We start from the raw sequence: 23195 nt of genomic DNA, 5'->3' as shown, positions 1-23195 counted from the left end.
CCCTGAAATTCCTCTTCTCTACATTAATAGCCTCTCCCTTCCTGATCTCAATCCAAGTATCTTTATTTTGTTCAATATGCTTATTGTCCATCATGACGAGTGGTGAGCTTTAGAGATTGTTTACTGCACTGGGTAGGAGGTGCGTGTGAATGTTTTCATCCTCTGATGCATTCCTTGGATGAACAACTATGACAGGGATGACTTCTTTCAAACCAGTCCTCCACTTTTCCTTCCATTCTAGTTACAGTGGTCAAGGGCCAGCCAAAAAGGTCATATTTCCCTCAGTGCCATTGGACTGTACTATAACCAGACTACTCCCTAACTGTGTGGTCCAAGGAAATGTCTCCAGTACACTTCTTAAATTTGCGTTCTTCCTCCTGCTTAATAAAAATAACAAAACAGGAGTCTAAAGTTTTCTATGCAAGAAAAGAATTTATCAGAGAAAATACTTTGCAAAGGGAGACATGGAGGGAAGATGCCTCTAGCCCATGACTCAAAGGAAGATGGGATCTTTTTGAAGAGTCTGGGGGTACAGGAAGGATATCGTGTTTATTCCTGCAGAAAGGCTGGGTTTTGAGAATTAATGAATCAAAAGGACACGATATCATGTTTATTTATGAAAGGAGGAGAGGATCCTCTGGGCTTGACCCAGTGGAGGGATTAGGATAATTAAGCACATTCCCAGTTCAGCTTTTAGTATGGCTGCCACCCGAAGTATTTTTTATTATTTTTTTTTTTTGGTCTTGTGTGGTGCGTTTGCAGATGATCAGACTGGCCTCCAGTATGCGTGGTTCAGCAACAACTGTGTGTTAAAGATGACCGTCTCAGGGAGCTCTGGTGGCCTAGTGGCAAGAAACTGCACTGCAATCCCAAAGGCACATGGTTCAAATACACCAGATGTTCTGCTGGAGAAGGAGGGGCAATCTCCTCCTGTGCCAGTCATATCTGACTTGAAGGTATACAACAGCAAAAACAACAAAAGGCCATCTCCATGTGAAGTGTTGGTCATCATGGACATGTCCTTTCAAGATGGTCACTCTCTGGGTCATACAGGACTCACTAGCATCACACCTGAAATCTCTTAGCCAAGTTATAGGTTATTAGACGTGAACACCTGTAGGTTCCTGGGGCACTTGGTTTAGGCTGTGTTTCTGCCGCATTAGCTCAGTACTGGTTTTCCTGATCTCAAGGGAAAAGAATTTATCACATCATGTAGAAGGAGTTGGGGAAATAAGAAAGTCTGTGATAAAGAGCAAACCTAGTAATAACCAAGTTAAACTATTTCTTATACTGTTTCATAAATTGAAAAGGCCATCTTTGATACAAAGTCAGAAGGTCCTACTACTGTGTTAATAGGAATGAGTGACAATTATAGATCACAGGGTGGAGACACAACAGCAAAGGTTATAACTGGATGAGGCTCCTCAAAAAGGACACTTATTACAAAATATGTTTAATTGCTGTTAGGTCTTTGCATTGCACATAAGGCCAAGGACTCAAGGAAGGGAACAGAGAAAAAAAGCTAAAGAAGCTTTATTAAGGGGGCTCCCGGGCAGGATTTCTTGGTCTATAGAGAAAGAGACAGGCAGAGAGCCAGACCAGGGAATACCATGCCCTAGGGTGGATTAGGGCAGTGTTTTTTTTTTTGTACTGAAGAGCAATGGTGTCTTTCTGGAGACTAAGGTGCTTCTGAGACAGGCCATGGTCTTTGCTATCACTTGTTATGCATCAGAGAGTTGGACAGTGACTAAGGAGGATAAAAGGAGGATTGATGCCTTTGAGCTGTGGTGCTGGAGAAGAGTATTGAGGGTACCATGGACTGCTAGGAAAACAGATTCATTGAGGACAGGGATAAACCAGGCTGCTCCTTGGAGGCAAGGATTCTGAGGTTCCGTCTAACATACTTTGGACATGTTGTAAGGAAAAACCGGTCCTTGGAGAGGGACATCGTGCTTGGTAGGGTGGAGGGACAGAGCAGGAGGGGAAGGCCCTCTATGAGTTGGATTGATTCAGTGACTGGGGTAATTGGGATGGTTGTATCAGAGACAGTGTGATTAGCACAGGACAGAGCAGAGTTTAGGGATGTGGTACATAAGGTCGCTATGACTCCAAGATGGTGCATAACAACAACACAACAAAGGGTCTTTAGGGAGGGACGTTCCATTGTAGTTTAGCCAGGTGGGTGGTCTTCTAGGGAGGAAGGGAGGGACACTCCTTGGTAGTTGAGGCTGTTCACTCCCTTTGTAGACATGTTGATATTCCTTGAATCCTTTGTTCTCCCTTTGACTTTGGTCTGGGGCTGACAGTTGCTTTCTTGTCTGTTGCAGTATGTGTGATGACTGAGGTAGCAAATATTTTGTTCATTATAGGGCCCTGATCACACATATTTATAGAGATTATTTTATTAAGCCATGGTGTTATTGTTAACTACCATTGAGTTGATTGTGAGGCATCCACTCTGAACAGATCTGAACCTTGTCCTGTCCTGTACGGTCCTCACCTTCTCTGATAGGTTCGAGCCCATTTTTGCACTCAGCTGGTCTACCCTGTGGAGGAGCTGCCTCTCTTTATCTGACTTAACCTTTCCCAACATGATATCCTTTTCTGAGGACTGACCCCTTCTAACAACATTCCTAAAATAAGCTTCACCATCCTTGCCTCTCAGGAGCACCCTGGCTGACATCCCCGAGAGACTTGTTTGGCCATTTTGGCAGTCCATGAGCTGCTATTCAGGACTGTTCGCCAGCACCATAACTCAAAGGCATTGATTCTTCTGTCTTCCTTATTCATTGTCCAATTTTCATATGCACAAGGAATAACTGAAGGCCACAGACAGGTCAAAGACAAGTCATTTCGGACTGAGAAACCATCAGTATGTTGCCAAGGTGTCCTTTTGAATCATGGAGACAAAATCGTGAAAGATCATCGTTACAATCCACTGGTGCTGTAGCTTGGACTGCCAGAGTCAGTGAAAGACCATGATTGATTGTCGTTGTCAGGTCTGCTCCAACTCACCCTGCCCAGTCCTGCACCATCCTCAGTTTCCATGCTTAAGCCATGGTTTCAGTCACATTGTCAGTCCATCTCATTGAGGGCCGTCTTCTCCTTCATTGACCCTCTGCTTTTCCAAGCATGGGGTCCTACTCTGGGGATTTAGTCCATCCTGATAACATGCCCAAAGTACATGAAATGAAGCCTCACCATCTTTGTCTTTATGCAGCATTTTGGCTCCTTTTCATCTAAAACTGAGTTGTTTATTCTTTTGGCCCTCCATGGTAAATACTCAGTAATTTTCAACATCACCGCAGTTCAAAGGCATTCACTGTTTGGTTTCTTGACTGCTGCTACTATGGTTGGGCCGATTAAAGCAGTTTACAGGATGAGTTCTGGGGCTCCCCCACCTCACTACTGAGTCATTACTGCCTGAGCTAGTTAAGGACATGCCCAGGCAAATTCTCAAGTTCTTCCTGAAAGAATTAAGGGTAAATCATCCCAGGTTGGCTCATCAGGGAGCTCTGGTGGCTTAGTTGTCAGGAGTTCAAGGTAAAGGTACTTAGTTCATAGCCACTCACTGCTTCACAGGAGAAAGATGTGCAGCCTCCTCCCTTGTAATTTACTACTTCTGAAAACCCACCGGAGTGTCAGATTTGAGTAGAATCTGACGTGATGTTCCATAACAACAACCGGCTCATCCGTTTTTAATTCTAAAACAGTTGGAGCACAGAGAACTCCTAGAAATTCAAGCCAGATTCAGAAGAGGTTATGGAACAAGGGTTATCATTGGTAGTATTACAGTACATCAGCAGAGAACTGCCAGAAGTTCAGGCTGGGTTTAGAAGGGGTCGTGGTACTAGGGATATTGTAGCTGATGTTAGATGGATCTTGGCTGAAAGCAGAGAATACCAGAAGAATGTCTATTTGTGTTTCATTGATTATGCAAAGGCATTTGACTGTGTGGATCATAACAAACTGTGGCTGACTCTGAGAAGAATGGGAATCCCAGAACATATAATCGTGCTAATGCGAAACCTATACTTGGACCAAGAGGCAGTCATCAGAACAGAGCAGGGCAGCACCACATGGTTCAAAATTGAGAAGGGTGTACTCCAGGGATGTGTCCTATCTCCATACCTTTTCAACCTGTATGCAGAGCAGATTATCCGAGAGGCTGGGCTCTATGAGGAGAAGCATGGCATTAGGATTGGTGGAAGGTCTATCAACAGTCTGCGTTATGCAGGTGACACAACCCTGCTCGCTGAAACTGAGGAGGACCTCATGCACTTATTGCAGAGGGTCAAGGACTGCAGCCTTCAGTATGGACTGAGGCTCAATGTCAAGAAGACAAAGATTCTTACCACTGGACTAATCGGTAGCATCAGGATGGATCGTGAAGAGATTGAGATTGTTCACAGCTTCAGTGTGCTTGGCTCCATGGTCAACACTCTTGGCACCAGCAGCCAGGAAATAAAAAAACGTATTGTGATGGGAAAGTCTGCTGTTAGGGACCTCTCTAAAGTACTCAAGAGCAGCGGTGTCTCTCTGGAGACTAAGGTGCGCCTGATACAGGCCATGGTCTTTGCAATCACTTGTTAGCATCAGAGAGTTGGACAATGACTAAGGAGGATAGAAGGAGAATTGACGCTTTTGAGCTGTGGTGCTGGAGAAGAGTATTGAATGTTCAATGGACTGCTAAGAAAACAAACAGATTCATCCTAGAGAGGGTTAAACCAGGCTACTCCTTGGAGGCAAGGATTCTGGGGCTTCGTTTGACATACTTTGGACATGTTGTAAGGACAGGTCCTTGGAGAGGGACAGCGCAGGAGGGGAAGACCATCTATGAGGTGGATCGATTCAGTGACTGGGTTAATCGGGATGGGTGTGTCAGAGGCAGTGCGGTTGGCACAGGATAGAGCAGGGTTTAGGACTGTTGTACATAGGGTTGCTATGAGTTGCAAACAACTCGACGGCACATAACAACAACAACAACAATTAGATAAATCTTGCCTGAAAATTGAGAATACCAGAAAAATCTTTGTGCTTTATTGAGTATGTAAAAGCTTTTGAGTATTTGGATCATAATAAATTAGGGATACCATGGAGAAGGGGAATTCCAGAACGCTTAAGTGTGCTCATGCCAATCCTGTACATGGACCGAAGCTGTTGTCCAAACAGAACAAGGGAATAGTATATGGTTGAAAATCAGGACAGGTATTCTGAGGAAAGAAATTAACTTAAGAAGGTGTGTTATATAGGGAGCTCTGGTGGCCTAGTGGCAAGAATCTGTACTGCAATCCCAGAGGTATGCAGTTCAAATCCACCAGATGCTCTGCTGGAGAAAGAAGGGCAGTCTCCTCCTGTGCTAGTCAGATCTGATTTGACGGTACACACACAAAAATAATAAAATTAAAAATAAAACATAGGCTATATAAAAATGTAGCATCCTGATTGGACGAAGACTCATTAACCTGTGATATGCAGATGACAGTAACTTAGCTCACAGAAAGTGAAGAGGACTTGAAGCACTTACTGAAGAAGGTGAGAGATCAAAGTCCATGGTATATTTAATACTCTACAATCCACACATTTCAAAGGCTTCCCTTCTTCAGTCTTCCTTTTTAATTATATCATTTTCCCATAGTTATCTAATTTTCACTGTTTGCATTATACCTCAACATCAGTAAAACAGAAATCCTCACAACTGGACCAATAAGCAGCAGCATGGTAAATGGAGTAAAGATTGACTTTGCACATCATTTCACTTTATTTGGCCCTACAGTTAACACCTGTGGACACAGCAGAAGAAATCAAAAGGGGCGTTGCCTAGGGCAGTTCTCTTCAAATTGTTTCAAGAACAGGATATCAGCTTGAAGATGAAGAAGGTGTGCCCAGTCATTGTATTTTTCATTGGTTTCATATGCATGTGAAAGATGGCTGACGAATAAAGAAGACTGAAGAATTTATGATGCCTTTGAATTGCTGTTTTGCAGAGAATATTGAATATACCATGGACAGCAAAGAGAACAACTGGTGTTGGAAGAAGTACATCCAGAGTGCTCCTTAGAAGCAAGGATGGAAAGATTTCAACCCACATACTGTGTGGGCAGGTTGTAAGGAGGAGTGAGTTAGAAAAAGGCACTACACTAGGGAAAGTAGAGGGTCTCCTCGGAGAGGATCTCAGCAAGAGTGAGTGACCCAGTGACTGCCGCGGTGGGCTGGAGCTCCGCTTTGAGGATTGAGCGAGATCAGGCAGGGTTTTGTTGTGTTGTGTGCAGGATCACTGTGTTGATGACATGCACTGTCAAGTTGGAACCGACCCAGACATAGCTGACCCTCCAGTGGGTTTTCAAGAGACTGTCAGTCTAGTCACAGGGGAGGAGGTTGTCTGTCTGTCTCCCTTGGAGCAGCTGGTGGATTCAAACCTCAGCAGCTCCTATCACAGGCCACCAGAGCTCCAGGGTCACTCTGAGTCGTAGTCAGTTGTTGGATTAGTTGGTAGAGAGTTGCTAACCCAGAGGCCACACCTCTCTGGTGGCTGGAATTCACCCGGTGCTCTGGTGAGGAAGATGTACGATCCTCTTTCCGCCTTGGAAACCTGCTGGAGGAAGCTCCAGCTGAGTCAGTTCAGACCTGACAGCTTATGTGAGTTAACAGTAGTGGGCTCACTCAGTTGTGATGGGGCTTTCAGCTGCACGGGCCCTGAAGTCAGAGCCACCTGGTTGGTTTATGCAGAAAAAACTCAAATGGTGTTTGAATTTATGTCAACAATTGAAACAGAGTTAGGGGACTGCTTTAGACAGCATCCTTTCACAAAACAACTGCTTCATAATTTAGACTGTTGTCATATTTACCATTACTAAAGCCAAGGTTCCCAGTTTCCCTGGATAGAAAGTATGACCGTGAAATCTGGACCATTTTGAATGTGTCCTTTTGACTTTTTCTGGCTGCTTGGAATGTCAGTGTAATGGCTCCTGGGACAGCGGCCATAGGCATCTTGAGATGGTCTTGAGACAAGAAGTACAACTCTGGGCTGGACTAAGAGTCTGGGTACCTGTGGACTGTGGAGACACTGGGCTGCCTGCTCTTGAACTGACTTTACATAACAGAACTCAACTCCAGTTCGTTTAAGTGAAAAGACTTTGGGGTGGGGTTGTGTTCCACCACTGTTGCCTTGGAGAGCTCAGGTCCCAGCTAGGGAGGCTCTGGTGGACCTCCTAAATTGCCCCTCATCACACGTTCATCCCAGCTCGCACTCTTGCGTGCGTTTCTTCCTGTGGTGGGTTTTGGGGTGCCTAGGTCTAGGGTAGAATAAAAATCACGTAAAAGATGAGTCCCTCAAAAAGCCTGTGTGCCACGGAGAGCCACATTGCCCCTCCTGCTGCTTTGTTGCGGTTTGTCTCGGGCCTTCCCCCTCATATCTAGCTCATACCTAGCTTTCTCCATCTACCCTGCCCTCCTTCCTAATCCCCCCCGTCCTCAAGCCACCCCCACTCTCCTTGATCACACCCTTAGCTTGGCCTCCTCTGAGTGCAAACCCAGCTTTCTCTGTCCCGTCAGATCCGGCCTTCGCTCTTCCCCCCAGGTGTAGTGTCCAGATTGGCCTTGCCTGTCCTCGCTCCCTCACTGTGCAGATCTTGAGCCTTAGCTGACCCCTGCACCCCCCAGCCCCCCATGTACAGGTCCTTGCCTTCGCTGCCCCCTTGGGTCGGACCCTGGCCTCTCCTGTACAGCCCCGCCCCCCTGTGCAGACCCAGGTCCCCCTCCCGACACGGTGTCCCCGCGGCCTCCACTGGACGGGCTGGCGCCCCCTCGCGGACACCCCGGGCCGCGCGGCCGCTCGAACCCCCACCCCCTCCCCCGCCCTGACCCGCCGGGAACAGCGAGCCGCGCGGTTGGAGGGTGGATCGGACGGGCCGCTGCCCCACTGCGCCCGCCTCCTCCTGGCCGGCGGCGGCTCCGCGGGCGGAGGCGGCAGGATGCGGCTCCTCTTTCTGGCGGTGCTGCGGCCGCACACCGGCAACGCGGTCACCGCCGAGCGAATCCGGTAGGTCCGGTGGGCGCGCGGGGCGGGGGCGCCGAGCATCCTCGCTTGGTCCGAGCGGAGCGCCGGACGCGGGAGCCACCGAGGAGCGCGGGGAGTGCCCGGGGGTGCGCAGGTGCCGGGGGACCGTGTGGACAAGGCCCGAGAGGGGGACTGCGGGGTGACCTGGAGATGACGCACTCCAAGCGCCTGGGTCCCGGGCGTCCGTAGAGCGGCTTCGCGGGGGCGTTGCGAGGCCCACCTGAGCCCAGCGAGCACAACTATTCGGCTCACGGCGGCGGCGGCCTGCCAGGCCGGAGACGCCCAGCTCGGGGCCGGTGGCCGAGTGTCAGCCGAGCGCAGCTTCCCGACGGCGTTGGTCTGACTGATACCCGTGCGCATCGCAGGTGACCCGTGTGGGCGGCGGGTCCAGCGGGGATCCCTCTGCGAGGCTCGGGGTGCGCTCCTGGGCATGCGCGCGGCTGCCTGCCTTGTTAATAACCACGCGCAGGGCCGCGAGCGCCGGGCTGGGGCGCAGCGAGGAGAACGTACGACCTGCGGCACGGGAGGGGCGGCAGGTAGTTTCCTTCGGTCCGGAGGCGCCAAAAAAAGAGGTGCTTTCGGACAGACTGGTGGCTTTCAGCGGCTACTCAGGTGCTCTGCTCCTTCGCACGTGCACCAGTGTGCGTCTGCCAGGTGTATGAAGTATCCCACCGCCCTCTCCCACCTGGTGGTCATCAGGTCATCACAGCACCAACCCTTATCTGTAGTTGCCTTCCTGCTTCTCAGTCCTTGGGTTGTGGTCTCCTGAGTGCAAACCCCTTTGGCAGGGAGGCCTGCCTGCCCTTGGCTCCTCCTGTCCACTTCTTGCTACCTCTATTTCAGGTGGAGGGTGGTCAGGAGGCCTCTTAGCTCCTAAAACGTGGTGTTTGAGTTACGAGTTCATATTCACAGCGACACCCTGACACCCCTCCACTCCCCCACCCCCGCCTTGGGCATCCTCACAGTTGTGTTTGAGCTCATTGTGGCCCCTGTGTCAGTCCATCTCACTGAGGGCCTTTCTCTTTTTCTGTTTGGGGGACTCTGGTGACCTGGTGGTTATGATTTGCGCTGCCAACCAAAGGCAGGTGGTTCGAATCCACTAGCAGCGCCGCTGGAGAAAGATGGGTGATCTTCGCCTTTGAGATTTACAGCCTCTGAAAACCATCTGGAGGGCCACCTATGAGTTGGGTTTTTTAACCTTCTTTGCCAAGCATGGTGTCTTTCTGTAGGGGTGTCCCAGCTTTTACTGTGCCACACTGCTCTGTGTTGCTGTGGTGTTGGGAGCTGTGCCTTTAGTAGTTCAAATCCCAGCAGAGCCACTCATTATGGATCAGTGAATTCAAGACAAAGGAGGACTGGCCACTCTTTTTAAATAACTGCCCAGTGAAAACCTTGTGGTGCTTCATGGAAGCTCTGCATTTTGCTTTTTGGGATTTAGTTTGTTGTTCTGTTTTTTGTTCTTTTTTTTAAACTGAGTTGCTTCATGAAATTTCCCAACTGACTTCTGCCCGGTAGGTATTTCTTCATCACTGAAAGTGGTCATCTGGTTACCACCAACCTTGCCAGTCCTTCCAGCACAGAAGTGCTCCAGTTCTAAGGAGTCGAAGTGAGAGTGACCATGGAGCAGAAGGAGTTTGTTGAAATTTCCTGGAGTCCAGTCAGTTAGGAGGAGCGCCCCTGGCTGTGTGCTGGAACCACTCTGCTGACCAGAAAGCAGTGCTCTCGGCGAGAAAGATGAGCCATCTGATTCTGTACAAACACAAGACACAGTCTTGGGAACCCTTGGGACTGTTCTCTGCTGCCCTACAGGGATGCTGTGCTGTGGAGTGGGCTTGGAGGAAGTGGGTTTGAGATTGTGGTTTCAGTAGGTCAGTTACGATTTTTGCTGTGTGGATTTGTCCTGTGACATGCTGGCCACCCTGAGGGGCAGTGAAGGAAGAGGTTGCTCTGAGAAGAGAGAGAGGGTAAGGAATGCACAAACAGATGAGAAGTCCCTTCAGATAGTGATTACAGCTACTGAGATAAGAGTGGAGGGTGCAGTGTGTGGGTGGTGTTGCAGAGGGCTGGGTCCAGGAAAACCGCTAACCTCACCTCTTACCCTCCAGCTGTCTGACTCCCAGTGACCTGACTTCAGAAGAGTCTGAGGAGATCTGATCTACAGGGTCTTCTGTGCCATGGCTCAGAAATAGATAGCCAGGCTTTTCTTCCAGGGCACCTCTGGGTGGACTTGAACCTCCAGCCTTTTGGTTAGCAGTTGAGCATGTCCACTCTTTCCACAGTGAGGACTCATGGGCCTCTTTGTGAAAGTGGCCCTCAGCCGTAGATCTGAGTGAGGAGAGCAGGGACCAAGGGGAGCTTTTGGAAATTCTAGGGAGGTCCTGGCTAGAGCTCAGTCTTGAGACCAGAGGAAGGGCCAGTTTTGCAGAAAAAGGCCTCAGTATCACTTGGTCAGGGCTAGGCTGGTGAAGGCCACGCCCCCTAGTGTCTCCACCCCAGGAACCGGATAAAGCTGAAAGTTCTCATTGATTGAAGTGGATGTGGGTGCCTGTGTGCATATCAGCTATTTGTGTCCCCCTTGGGACACCTGCACTACCCTGGCTAGCCACCCATCACACGCTGGGTCGTGCAACTCTGATATGCCACTTCCTCAGCCAGGAAGTGGGCACTCATCCTGCCTTCCCCAAAGCCAGGCCTTAGAAGGCTGACAGCAGTCTGCCTAGCTGTGAGTGAACTAGGAAGAAGGGATAGCAGCTGCGCTCTCAGGAGTGAATATGGGGGAGGAGACTGAGAGAAAGCAGAAAGTGCTTTGAGGCGGCTTTGCTCACTTCTGTGAAAGAGAAGCCACAGGAAATGGCTTCTAGGTGTTCTGTTGTAAGGGAGCAATGTGGCCTAGTGGTAAGAAGTTGTACTGTCAAACCTGAGGCACACAGTTCAAATCCACCAGGTGCTCCCTGGGAAAAAGATAGGCAGTCTTTTCCCATGTGATTTACAACCTCTGAATACCTGCATTAGAGTTAGCTGGAATTAGATCCCACTCAGCAGTACTTAACAACATCATCTTGTTACTGGAAGTACACAGTTTTGTTGCCCCCAAACCTCCTTAAACTTGGAGATAAGACTTGGAGTGGAAAAACCAAAGTTTTTATTATATGCATACATATATAAGGAATAGGGCTATGAGCTTCTGCAGTCTGTCTCAGCAAAGAAGATTCTGAGGGATATTTGTAGGTTAAGGGTGTAGGTGCCCTGTGCTGTCAAGTCAGCTACAGCCATAGCAACCCTGTGAATAACAGATCTGAACCATACGCTTTTCTGTACCATCCTCACAATCCCCAACCAGCTCGAGTCCATTGTTGCAGTCACCATGTCAATCTAGTGATGATTGTTCTTTGGTCTTCTTTATTCCTTGTCCAATTCTCCAATGCACAGGAGGCCTGGCTTAGAGTTCAGGGTGTGGGTCCGGTGCCTCTTACTCATTGAACTGGTGTCACTGGCCTTTTGCACTATGGAATGAGGCTGTACAGATTTTTCTTGTTTTCTTGACCACTGCTATTATGAGTGTTGCTTTTGGATCCAAGTAAAATGAAATTGATAACTTCAGTCTTCTCCATCTGTCATGATGTTGCTTACTGGTCCAGTCGTGAGAATTTTTGTTTTCTTGATGTTGAAATGTAATCCATATTGTAGTCTTTGATGTTGTGTAGCAAGTGCTTCAAGCTTTCTTCACTTTTTGGAAACAATTTGTGCCATCTACATAATGCAAGTTGTTAAATCTTCCTCCAATCCTAATGCCACATTATTCTTCATGAAGTCCATCTCTCCAATTATTTGCTTGGGATATAGATTGAATATATGTAGGGAAAGGACACAGTCCTGGCACTCACCTTTCCTGATTTTAAACCATACTGCATTCCCTGGTTTTGTTCAGACAACTGCTGCTTGGTCTAGGTCTGGGTTTCGTGTGGCACAGTTAAGTGTTGGGATTCCCGTTCTTCCCAGTGTTAGCCATAATTTGTTATGATCCACATGGTCAAAGGTGTTTACGGAAGTAAACGTCTTCCTTGGATTATAGTGACATGCAAGTGACCACAGTAGGACATGGGGTGGATTTTAGATGTTCCATCAGTGTAATTGGTCAATAATGTGTTGCATGAATGAGAGTTAAGCTTTAGTGTCTATTCTAAGGGCAGTTGGTAGTTAATGTGCCCTCATCGGGCACAGGCCCTTTGAGGTGGATACTAAACACATTCCTCTTAGCAGACAGAGGGCTTGTTCTTTAGCAGGATTTCACAAATAATTTGTGATGTTTAAGATACAAGGTTTTCTGGAGAGACCTCCTGGGCCATATTGCATGCAGGCAGAGAGCTCACCTGTAGGACACCGTTGGGGGGACATCCCTCATCACCTGACCCATCCAGGTCATCTGGGCTCACTGTGCCAGCAGGGTCCTATGTAACCCAGACAGAATGACCTATTCTTGGAAGGTGATAGGGACTTGGTGCCTAGAGAAACAGCTATGGCCCTGCTACCCTGCTTGACAGAATTGGCCTGGCCACACCTGTTCCTGGAGCTGAGCCTACCACCTGTGCTGAGGCAGGTCCACACCTACCTGGGCGGCTGTAAAAATTCTCCAGGACGGATAGTCCTTACTGAGCCAGGTCACTTGGCTCTGTTCAGCCTTAGAGACAGAATTTAAAACTTAAAGAAACTAAACAGAAGCTGAAGATAGGGCCAGAAGCAAGGATTGAATTGGGGTCACCTGTGGAGGAGAAAAATCATACAAGCAATGCATGCAGAGAAAATCAGAGGAAACCCCAAAAGTCACTGATTAGGCATTAAGTGATAGGAACCCAGAGTTCTAAGTGTGGCACCCCCAAATTAGGTGGGCCCTCGTTTACCACTTGAATAATTGGCTGGGCATATGAGTCAGATCCAGCCGCCTGGCCTGGAGGCTTTGCAGGACTCTGGACTGCCTGGAGCTGAGCTTATCCTCCTCCGGTGGCAGAGCCCAGTGGTTCTGAGGAGACCTACCATGGAGAACACAGAAGAACGATTATTGGGACCGGATGGCGCAGGCTCAGTCCAGAGGAATGATAACCAGAGTGGGCCACCTGGACACTCTTAACAACTGGACTTTGAGCACTGGGTGTAACTATTTGCTTTTCTTTTTTTAATTGAGAATGTGCGTAAAAGTGAGTTTATTTAAACAGGAGGTACTTTAGATAGCAGAAGGGACAGAAGTGGTAATCAGTAGCAGCAGGAAAGGAGAGAGATGATGGACAAACATCTACTAAGTACTCAGATCTGAATTTGGCTGACGCCCAGGCCTCTGAGGGGAAAGAGTAAATGTGTGGGGGCCATCTTCTTATATCCTAGTTCTTCTCTAGATGGTTCATGAAGATGCGCAGTGTACACTAGGACAGAGGAAACAGGCTACTACTTTGTGTGTTTCTGTTGTGATTTGAGTAAATGCTTACAGAGCAAATTGATTTTCCATTGCATAATTTGTACACATTTTGTATCATGACACTGATTGCAGTGCCCACAATGTAACAGCTTTCTCACACATGTGTTCCTCCTGTCTAAGGGGCTTTCTCTGAAAGCTTTTTCTGCTGCCTTCTGATTTCCTGCATGACACTGATTGCAGTGCCCACAATGTAACAGCTTTCTCACACATGTGTTCCTCCTGTCTAAGGGGCTTTCTCTGAAAGCTTTTTCTGCTGCCTTCTGATTTCCTGTGCTTGATTGCTCTAAGGAGTGAGCGCCTCTCTGGTGCTACTGGTCACCTTATGGACCTGCCTGTGGTTTGGCTGGAAGTGGAGTCGTGGGGTGAGTTCAGTTCCAGGCTTGAAGGATGACTGAGGCCCATAGTCTCTGGGCTTCTATCTGACCAGTAAGCTTGGGTTGTTTTGTTTGTGTTTTTAAAAATTATTTTCAGTTTTGTTTCCCTGGTTATCTTTATTCTTTCCGAGACCTATTATACTCCCTTTTAGAGTGGTCAGCGGTGGGATCTGGGCTTCATTGAATGCTTCTGCTCTCAGGCCATAGAAGTTAGGATTCGTATGGCCTGTTATCTGCAGTAGTCGTTGCCATGCATTTTTTATTTTCTTCGCTCTTCCTCACTTTGGATGGGAAGAAACCCACATCTGCACTTTTGATGGGAAATCACAGCTTTTAGGAGCCCATCACTATTGACTCAACTAGGAAGGAGAATATTCTCTTTCTGGACTATATTATTAGACTGTTATAACTGATCTTGGGGTCTGCAGCTAAACAAGTTCTCCCTCCCCCCCTGCCCCCTGCATAAGTGGTAGACATTGGAAGGCAGTGTCTTCACTTGGCAGATATTCTTTGGGAATCTCCCAGAGGAGAACTGAGCTCTGGCCAGCAGACACACTGCTGAGGGTCCACTGTCACCCAGCCCAACTCTGAGCATAGTGGCAGGTCTTAGAGATCTGGCATCCGGGCAACCAGAAGCAGATTTTAATGTAGCAGCACAAAAGAAACACATAATGACAGCAGCATTTGTTTAATGACGGTTACACTAAGATAAAAAAGAACTGATGCCTTTGGCCTGTGATATTGGCAAAGAATATTGAATTATACTGTCGACTGCCAGAAGAGCAAACAGATCTAACAAGTGCAGCCAGAATGCGCCTTTGACCTGAGCATAGTTTAGATTGTGTCCCAGGTTGTTTGGGCATGTTTGTAGAGGTGACCCATCCCTGGAGGCATGCTTGTAAAGGAGAGGGTCAGAGGAGATGGGCTGACGGGAGCTGCCCCAGTGGGTTAAAGCACACCAATGACTGTGATTTGTTTCTGAACCGTTGGAAACCCTGAGGGGCACAGTTCACAACAGGTGGAGTTCACATGAAGGCAGCTGCTGGTTTTGAGTGTGTAGTGGAAACCTACTGGAGGTGCCTGCACTATCTAAGTTCTTCTTGTGGTGTGAATTCGCCAGCTGTTTTGTGGGAGAATGATGGACACTCTCCTCCTGTGTGATTTACAGCTTCTGAAAACCTACCGGAGTGTCAGCTCTGAGTCACTTCTGATTCCGTGGTACACAACAGTGAATGTGTGTATTGTACATGTGATTGTTTTTGTTGTGTGCTGTCACATTGGAGCCAACCCATAGCTGACCCTTAGTGGGTTTTCAGAGGGAGTAAATTGCATGGGAAGAGATTGCCCTTCCTTCTCTTTCAGAACAGCTGGTAGTTTCAAACCATATGGCTTTAGGCACCGCTTCCTCCCACTTGGCCACCACAGCTACCAATAGAGAGCACCCTGAATATGTGGAGAGTGACCCTCAAATTGCCAACATCATCAGAACGAGGAAAGAACTAAGAAATTATCATTGCCAAGCCTACAGAGCTCTCCATATAGTCTGTATTCTATATATGTATAACTATTTATTATATATGTATATAAAATATACTTAGAAAGCTAATCATATGAAAGTTCATAGACTTTGAACACACAGACGACTAGTCACATTTACTCACCGGATTGCTGTCAGAAGGTGAAGCTGAGAGGTGGTCACTGAATTTGGAGGCTAAGCCAAGAAAACCCACCGCTGTGAAGTTGATTCTGACTCAGAGCGACTCTCTATCGCGTTTCCAAGGCTGTACATCTTCCTGGAAGGTGGCGGCCTCAGCTCACTCCTGCAGAGGAGCTAGTGGATTTGAACCACCAATGTTTGGCTAGCAGCCCAGCATGTTACCATTGCATCACCAGAATTCAGGGACATAGCAACTAAGTCTGGTTTATCTCTAGAGCTCTGGTAGCCTAGTGGGCTAGCTGTGCAGATCCCCACAGGCTTGGCCCCTGGAGCTTCCTGTCCAGAGCAGTAGCATGGTGGAAGGGTTTGAGATATTGTGAGGATGACCAGTAGCCTTGCTGGACACAGGTCCTCCTTCCATTGTATTTGTGAGGTGAAGTGCCCAAAAGTAAGGAATGTCTGTGTGCACGCACACAGACCTCAGAGTAACCATAAAAGACCAACAAGCACGTGGTGAGGAAGGCCCAGCTGCAGCAAAGGGCATGTGGCGAGCAGCCAGCCCCTCTGCCTCTCAGCCCCAGGCTCCGCTCTGGAAGTGACCACTGCCTGCCCCTTGGATGTCTTTTTCAATGGTGTGTCACAGGCGCTGTGTAGATACGAAGCTCTGTGCGCACCTCTTCCCACTTCATGGGGTCACCTGTCCTCTTAGTGGCTGCAGAGCTGTGGCCATGAAGGTCTTTGTAGAGCTTTTGCTCCTTAAACAGAGCCATACTGGCTGTTCTTGGGTGCATTTTGCACACATACCCATGAGTATTTTGGAGGTAAATTTATAAAAACGGAGTTACTAGGTCTCAGAGTGTATACATTTTTAGCCAGTTTGAGATTGCTACATTGTCCTCAAGAATGACTGTGCCACTTGACTGTTTCACAGATAAAGTGTAGCGGTGACCGGCAGGCAGTCTGGGCAGGCAGTCTGTCAGCGTCACTAATCCCCTACATGAACAAAAGTCATCTGACTAGGGCAGCTTGCTTTTCCTGGACTTTAAAGCTCATTGCATTCTTTTATCTGTGGATGGTGATTTTAAGCCTATTTTTATTGTTCCACTGGGCTTTTAAATATTATTTACTTTTTAACATAAGAGCCTTTTCTATATTAAGAAAATTACCCCCTCTCCTTTGGTAAACATTGCAGACAGCTCTTTTCTTTCCCGTTTGTATTTTGATTCTGCACATTGCTGTTCATTCAGAAAGGTTTGTTTGTTTTTCAGGATCATATTTTAAGTCTATGTTCCTAGGAGATGAGTTAGGATGGTGGAGAGGAGGGGAGACATGTGTGAGCTATACTTTGGAGGGAGACATTAACAGCCTAGAAGTGTGTTTTAAAGCTGTGAGAGTAGGAGATCTTGAAAGCTTTATTAAAAACTGATTAAAAGAGGGGTGAAAACAAACTTGAATAAAGAACAAACTAGAATAAAGGGGCAGGAGGAAGAAGCAGAATTAAGAAAAATAGGTGAACTTTCTGGTACAGGAAAAAAGTGCCAATCTGTCTGAAGACTGGCACATCATCCCAGCTTAGCCCTTCATCCTGCGACCTTGGACCATCATCTTACGTATCCAGAACTAGTGTCTTTGAGTCGGCTCTGACTCAGAGTGACCCTGTGCACAGCAGAATGAAAGCTTTCCTGTGCCTGCACCATTCTTACAACCTCGGCTGTGCTTGAGTCCGTGTCGCAGTCACTGTATGTCCATCTTTTTGAAGGTCCCCTTCCTCTTTTTCATTGACTCTACCAAGCATGATTTCCTTCTCCAGAGACTACTTAAGTGGGTCGTGGTTTAATAGAGCTGATTTTATTTTAATAGATAATTCCGTAATGCAAAGCAGTATCAGCAGTGGGATATCTTCTCCTCCTTTAGCAACAATCTCTTACCTGACTTTGCATTTACAGTGTAAATATCTACTCTGTTTTGCGTGTTAAAGACAGGGCATCTCGTAGTAACAGGTCCTGAGGTGTGAAGGAGAGTAACCTGGCTGTGATGGCTGAGGGCCTGTGTCAGCTTGGCGGGGCCCTGACTCTGTCTGGGAGGTTCAGCAATTATGTGCTGATGTAAAACAGCAGTTACAGATTGTAAATTTGGCAGTTGTGCAGTGACGTAGGTATCCTCCACCTTGTGATCTCACCAGTTTTTGCATAATTACCAAATCTTTGAAACTTAACCATGTCAATAAATAAATGAGGATCAATGAGGAGAGAGTACATTCTGTTTTTTTACTATTTGCCTAGTAGTGAGTGTGTGTGTGTGTATAAAATGTGATTGTGAGTAAAGACAAACTTTTCACTCACCCATTCATGCACATTTTTCTTTTAACTTTAGTACCCTCATTGTGGCTGCATTTTCCCCACTCCCTCCCTCTTATTCTCATTTCCATTTTTCCTCTCTCTGTCTTCTTTTGCCTTGGTGATATCATGCAGTTAATCATCCTCTTAGTGAATATTGATTTCCCTTCAGCAGAATGTATCCTCTCTGTTGAAAATCTTAGTCATAGCAACAACCTGAAGCACACTAATGCTTATTTTCCTTCTTTCCTTTCATGTTTGGATGCAGGGACCATCTGGAAGCTGCTGGCCATGTGTGCATTCTGAAGGACACCCTGGACTTTGAAAGCTCCACTGAAATCACAGACCTCATCACAGCTGAGAAGGTGGAGGCGGCCCTGGCTCTTCACCTCTACAGAGCAGGCCGGCTCTTGCAAGGTGAAACCCTTTAGATGGAAACCAGAGATGCTGTGCGTAGCACCAGACGTGCCTGTTGCTGTTTTTGAGCATCGTTGAGTCGCCTCTGACTCAGCGACCCCAGAGTCAGAGGACACACTGCGTGGTCCGTGCCAGCCTCTCAGCTATTGCTGGTGCTTAAATGGCAGCCACTGTGTCGGACCATCTCCCTGGTCACTCCCTGGAGAAGAGCGTCAGATACAACAGAGCAGCACCCTGCCCGATCCTGCCCCCTCCTCACAGCTGTTGCTGTGTTCGAGCCCCTGGAGCAGCCACCACATCGGTCCATCTTGTTGAGGGTCTTCCTCTTTCTTACTGATCCTCACTTTTCCAATCATGACGTCCCTTTCTCGGGATTGACCCGTCCTGATCACATGTCCAGAAAGTACATTTGAACCTATCTGCTGTTCCACGGGAGCAAGATGAAGCAGTCGGCTTCCAGAACCTTCGGGGCAGTTCTGCTCTGTCCTCCTCAGTGCAGCCAATTCTTGCTGGTAGTGGTTTAAGGAACCAGGTTCCACAGTGGTTAAATTGCTTAACCAGTATCTGAAAGGTGTGCAATTTGATCCCTCCAACCTCCTCCCAGGACAGAGATGAGGCATTCTGTTTCTGTAACAGTGACTGGCTTGGTCACTCCCTGGGGCAGCTGTCCTCTGTTTTAGTGGGTTGCTGTGGGTGGGAGTAGCTTTGGTGGGACATCGAGAAAACAGGCTGTCTCTTGGCATCATTGACAGGTTTAGGCATCGTACTTCCAAGGCCCATCCTCAGAAATGGCCAGCACAGAGGTGAGCGGGACAGGTGTTCCTGCTGCACCTGAGTATTGAGAGGCTTTCAGATGTGAATTCAGTGACGCTGTCATTCTCACAGGAACACTTGAGGAGAAAGTGCGTCATTTGAGGACCCAAATTACCTACATCGTCATCTCACCGAGGTCACGCTTCAGGCAGCTGAGTGTGTCAGGCCCATGAAAATAGCTCTTCACATGGAGACCCACTTCATTCACACTCCCGCTTCCACTGCCTCCATCCCAGTGGAAGGGGGGCTGAGGGAAGGACATTTTCTGTCTGTAGAGCATTTATTACGTACATTTTATTGTGCACACTTTAGAAAAATTGAGCACACACCTGATAGATTCCAACCACATTAAGAGAAACACAGCTCAACCTTATAGGACGCAGCGTCTGTCCTCCTGCCTCATAGCCGGCTGTCTCCCGGAGCCTGTGTTCTTAGGATTTCCTGGTGTATTTATTCTTCCAGGAATTTATTTTCTGTGGTGTTTCTGTTATAAAGAGCCTGGTGGCTCTGTGGTTAAGCGTGGATCTGCTAACACAGATGGCTGGTTGTGTGAATCCACCAGCATTCAGTCCACAGGAGAAAGAGGAGGCAGTTTTTTCTGTACAGATGGCAGCTGTGGAACCCCTCAGGGGCATTTCTTCTCTAACTCACAGGATTGCTCCCCTCTGCTTCCCTGCCCTCCCTGGTGACCATCTGAGAGTGTTTCTGCCCTTAACTAATCTTCAGGAGAGTTGCATTTGGTCAGGAGAGGGAGGGGAACCCCAAACAGTCTACTCTCTGGGTGTGCCTTGTGTCCATAGCCCTGCCCAGGGACTGGCCACTGAGGGCTTTTTTCAAAGCAAACACCTATTTCTTCCCTACCTGCTCTTTGCAGGCCACCGAATTCCTTTCGGAGTAATTTTTGGCGGAACCGACGTGAATGAAGATGTTCACCAGGAGGGAAAAAACGCTGTGATGGAGAAAGTTCTAGAAGAAGCCAGGTAACTTTCTTTTTTTTTTTTTTTTCTAATATTTTATTAATTTTCATAAACATTTACAGAGATTTTGGGCTTCCACTCATTCATTGTTGCACTATTCTCTCTACCCTCCTCCCAGTTTGTTCTTGTCCAAATGCCACAGTGCTTGTCAAAGCCAGTTCTGATTAATCTTCTTTGTCAGTGTATCCTTTGCCATTCCCTATCACTCCTCCCTGAGAGAGACTTCACCCTGAGTCATAAGGAAAAGGGCACGGCGTATTCTCTTAGCTACTTCCTGCTGAAAAGGGGCGCTGTGGGTTTCAGGGTGAAGATCTTCTCTCACTACTCTAAAGGGCCCCTTTGGCAGTAGGAAACACATAGACTATTATGGAGATTGATTTTGGAATTCAGATGCACTCTTATTGATTGTGCTTGGCTGTACATGTACATATCCTTGAAGATGTATCATGGGGGTGTTGCAACCTAGAAGACACAAATTTGACTAACAAGTTATAAGTACATGAGTCCAAAAATTATGGAAAAGTAAAAGAAAAGATTCTTTCATTGTTTTACAAACCCTCCCCCAGGTCCCCTCCACCATGCAGCCCTCGCTCTAGTCTCCTGTGATGACAGAAATACCCAGTTACATCTCTCTTTTAAACGGTAGCCAGGTAACTTTCAAGAGCAGATGTTATCAGGGAGCTGAAGTGCTGGGCTGCTTACAGAGGTTAAGCTGCTCTGAGGGAGAATGATGAGACCGTCTGCTCCCGTAGAGATTGTTGTGGGTGCCGCTGAATTGAGGATGACTTCTGCCGTGACCTTGTGTGCCCAGCCCTGCACCATCCTCACGATCCCTGCCGGAGTCAAGCCCATTGTCACGGTCAGTGCATAAACATGGCAGCTTTAGAGGCCCTGTGCTGCTGCTCTGCCCTGCAGGGCCTCCATGAGTTGGCATGGACTCGATGGTGGTGAGGGTTTTCTGTCTGGGTATAGAGACTAGGAACTCCATTGGCACAGAGGTTGAAGAGCTTAGTTGCTAACTGCAAGGTCAACAGTTCAAACTCACCAGCCACTCTGCAGGACAAAGATGTTAACAGCTTGGTCCTATAAAGATTACATCCTGGGAGGCTTTGTGGGGAAGTTCGGCTGTCCTCATGGATCGATAACACCTTGGGAGGGACTAGGTGGTAATAGATATGAACAATGTTGGTGTGTTCTGACTCCAGCTCCCTGCAGTTGGACTCAATTTGACAGGATGAGGACACAGCCCTCCACAAGGCTACCCTCAATTCAGAAAAGCTTGAATGTTGTCCTCAGGCCCCACAGATGCCACTGTGCCTTCTGGTTTGATCAGTTTTTAGAGTGAGGCACAACCCTCACTGAGGGCCCCACTTACATGTAGTCCTCCTGCAGAGAAAGGATGCACATCAGAGCAGCCCCAGAAGTGGGGACCCAAGTGTGTCACCCTCTCAGCACAGAGCCTTGTTCAGGGTCCCATGCAATGGGCATGACCTGTGGAGTTCCTGCCCTATGACGGTACCCACAGTGTGGACCCCACCCTCTCCTCACCTGCTCCTTAGAACTTAAAGTCAGCTCATTCGCATAGCCACCAGGAGTCGTGGAAGGGACCCATCAGGAGTAACAAAGTCCTCTCCACTCACTAGAGAAACTCCAAGTTTTAAAGGTTAATCTGGCAGGAACTTGGCACAGTGATCCTTTATATTCTTTGGGGAAAGTTAATTCTTCACTCCAGAAATATAAAACATTTGTATGGAATTTCTAGAAACAAAAATTCTAGTTGAAATAATGTGTGTGTATGTATGTGTGTGCACGCACGTGTATTTGGGAGCTCTGGTAACCTCGTCCATAGGTAGTTGAGTTGCTAACCCAAAAGCCAGGCTTCGCTGGTGTCTGGAATCTACCAGCTATGAGGCAGCTCCAATATGGTGAGATGTGTCTCAGTTTTTCTGTGTGACTGACATGTTGTCATTAGATGCCATCAAGTTGACTCTGATGCAGTGAACTGATGAACACTGATTCTGAACCTTGCCCTATCCTGTGCCATCCTCGTCATCCCTCAGATCCTCAATCTCTTATTGTAGTCACTTTGTCCAGCCATCTTGTTAAGGATCTTCCCCTCTTCCTCTGACCCTCCACTTTTCCCAGCATGAGAAGTCTTTTTCCCAGGACTGGTCCTTCCTGACAGTGTGCCCAGAGTGTGTGGGATGCAGTGTGACCACCCTTGTCTCTCAGGAGCACAGTGGTCCTTAAAAGACATTCTCCAGGACACATGTGTTTATTCTTTTTGCAGTCCATGAGGTTCTCAGTACCCTCCTGCAGCACTACAGCTCAGATGCATCAATTCTTTTTCTGTCACTGATATGCATTGTCCAACTTTCACACGCACAGGGAGTGATTGGATGAAACATGACTTGAATCAGGTGCACTTGAGTCTTTAAATTGATATTGTTGCTCTTTAGCAGCTTCACTGCCATTGGGCTGTGCGTTTTGATTTCTTGACTGCTGGTACCAAGGATGTTGATTGTGAATCCAAGTATGATGAAATTGTTGACAAGTTCAGTCTTTTCTCTGTCTATCATGACATCGCCTGTGGGTCCAGTGGTACAGTTTTTCTTTTGAGAGAGATACACATGCATACATGAATTGACTCACCCACTCCTGACAGTCGTAACCAAGTCAGAGATGACCCTCCACTGGGTTTCAGAGGTCGTAAATCACACAGGAGATTGCCTTTCTCCTGGGGAGCTGCTGGTGAATTTGAACCAACAGAGAGGTTGCCAGTTGGGTTGACAGTGCATCTGTCTACCCGCTCCCCCGTCAGAGCTCATGCCCTCTCATGTCGTCTCTCTTATTTGCTCTCTTTCCTCTCATTCTCTTTCAGTGTCATGTGCCATCGGGTAAGAACTGACTCACAAGCAGCTTTTCAGAGGCTGTAAGTCACACAGGAGGAGACTGCTCATCAGTCTTTCATTGAGCAAAACCGGTAGATTCAAACCACCTGCCTTAGGATTGACAGTGCATCTTCTTACCACTGGGCCACCAGAGTACTCGCTCACTCAGCTGTACATACCTGCTTTCTCTCTCTCTGTATATGT

At 47.6% G+C, this 23195-nt stretch overlaps 1 protein-coding gene across 1 annotated transcript in view; it reads left to right on the top strand.

Annotated features, from left to right (window-relative positions):
- The first annotated feature begins 7973 nt into the window (after positions 1 to 7973).
- The window catches only part of GLT1D1 (glycosyltransferase 1 domain containing 1), a 90377-nt gene continuing 75155 nt past the window's right edge, over positions 7974 to 23195 (top strand). Inside the window, exons 1-3 of the mRNA XM_006894682.1 lie at positions 7974 to 8041; positions 18162 to 18310; positions 19998 to 20103. Of these exons, the coding sequence (XP_006894744.1) occupies positions 7974 to 8041; positions 18162 to 18310; positions 19998 to 20103 (323 nt within the window). The remainder of the gene's footprint in view (positions 8042 to 18161; positions 18311 to 19997; positions 20104 to 23195) is intronic.

The sequence above is a fragment of the Elephantulus edwardii genome, unplaced genomic scaffold (assembly GCF_000299155.1).
Source record: "Elephantulus edwardii isolate Elephantulus edwardi_28Jun2011 unplaced genomic scaffold, EleEdw1.0 scaffold00148, whole genome shotgun sequence".
NCBI classification, from domain to species: Eukaryota; Metazoa; Chordata; class Mammalia; order Macroscelidea; family Macroscelididae; genus Elephantulus; species Elephantulus edwardii.
Note: the sequence above shows the minus strand (reverse complement) of the source record. Positions and strands in the feature narration are given on the sequence as shown.